The sequence below is a fragment of the Austrofundulus limnaeus genome, unplaced genomic scaffold (assembly GCF_001266775.1).
Source record: "Austrofundulus limnaeus strain Quisiro unplaced genomic scaffold, Austrofundulus_limnaeus-1.0 Scaffold2627, whole genome shotgun sequence".
Lineage (NCBI taxonomy): Eukaryota > Metazoa > Chordata > Actinopteri > Cyprinodontiformes > Rivulidae > Austrofundulus > Austrofundulus limnaeus.
This window is the reverse complement of record NW_013955029.1, coordinates 1-1,444: the sequence shown is the minus strand read 5'-3', so window position 1 is coordinate 1,444 and position 1,444 is coordinate 1. Positions and strand designations below refer to the sequence as shown.

General features: G+C 50.4%; 1 protein-coding gene across 1 annotated transcript in view; it reads left to right on the top strand.

Moving 5' to 3' along the window:
• The window catches only part of LOC106511253 (nuclear distribution protein nudE homolog 1), a gene marked incomplete at its 3' end in the record, with an annotated part of 9,066 nt that extends 8,168 nt beyond the window's left edge, over positions 1 to 898 (top strand). Inside the window, 4 exon segments of the mRNA XM_014000003.1 lie at positions 1 to 117; positions 217 to 302; positions 386 to 528; positions 610 to 898. Of these exon segments, the coding sequence (XP_013855457.1) occupies positions 1 to 117; positions 217 to 302; positions 386 to 528; positions 610 to 658 (395 nt within the window).
• Between the last annotated feature and the right edge of the window lie 546 nt (positions 899 to 1,444).

Sequence of the window (1,444 nt, the reverse complement as noted above, 5' to 3'; positions counted from 1 at the left end):
CCCCAGACAGAGGTCCAGAAGATAAAACTGCCCCCCCTCCTCCCCCCTCCACTCCGTGCAGACCTGTAGCCTCCTCCTCCTCGGTCTTCATCTCGCCGCCTCCGTCCATCAGCCGAGGTCAGTCTCTGCAGCTTCCTGTTGTTCTCAGAACCAGAACCACCTTCAGCTGTCAGAACCCGGTCCAGCTGCAGGTCCTCACTGTGTTCTGTCTCTCAGCTGGAAACCCACCCGGGTCTCCCCTCACCACCTCGACCCGGATCTCTGCCCTGAACATCGTCGGAGAGCTGCTGAGGAAAGTCGGGGTGAGAACCTAGTTCTGCTGGTCCTGATGTTTCTGGTGCTGACAGTTCTGCTGGTTCTGGATTCTGACCCGTGTTCTCCTCAGAGCCTGGAGTCCAAGCTGGCGTCGTGTCGGGAATACGTCCAGGAGCAGACGGCCAACCGCAGAGGTCTCCTCAGAGGATCGGGGTCGGCGGGTCAGAACCCCCCCTCAGAGAACCACCCCACCAACGGTCTCTACAACAAGGGGTGAGGAGCTGGGTTCTACGGGTCAGCGGGTCAGAACCTGCTGCAGGACCTCAGATTCAGAGCTTCTGTTTGTCTTCACAGGTTGATCAAGAGATTGGACTTCAGTGCTGGATCCAAGCTGCTGCTGTGATCCTCCTCCTCAGGTCCTGGTCTCGGTCAGGTCCACAGGTGCTGGACATTGTTCAGGTGTCTCTGCAGGACACGTTGGACCTCGGACAGGAAACAGGGTGTAGAGGGTTACCATGGAAACTCAGGATGTTTGGGTCGGCTTTGTTTTTTTAACAGGACTTGTTTTCAGCAGTCGCCCTAAAAGCAGGAACTCATGTCCCACCAGGTCCTTCAGACTCTGTCCCTCTAACAGTGTCCAGACNATCCAGGACAGAGGTGAAATAATCCAGGACAGGAGTAATATAATCCAGGACAGAGGTGAAATAATCCAGGACAGAGGTAGTAATATAATCCAGGACAGGAGTAATATAATCCAGGACAGAGGTGAAATAATCCAGGACAGTAGTAATATAATCCAGGACGGAGGTAATATAATCCAGGACAGAGGTGAAATAATCCAGGACAGTAGTATATAATCCAGGACAGAGGTAATATAATCCAGGACAGTAGTATATAATCCAAGACAGAGGTAATATAATCCAGGACAGGAGTAATATAATCCAGGACAGAGGTGAAATAATCCAGGACAGGAGTAATATAATCCAGGACAGGAGTAATATAATCCAGGACAGAGGTAATATAATCCAGGACAGAGGTGAAATAATCCAGGACAGAGGTGAAATAATCCAGGACAGAGGTAATATAATCCAGGACAGGAGTAATATAATCCAGGACAGAGGAAAAATAATCCAGGACAGAGGAAAAATAATCCAGGACAGAGGAAAAATAATCCAGGACAGAGGAGAAA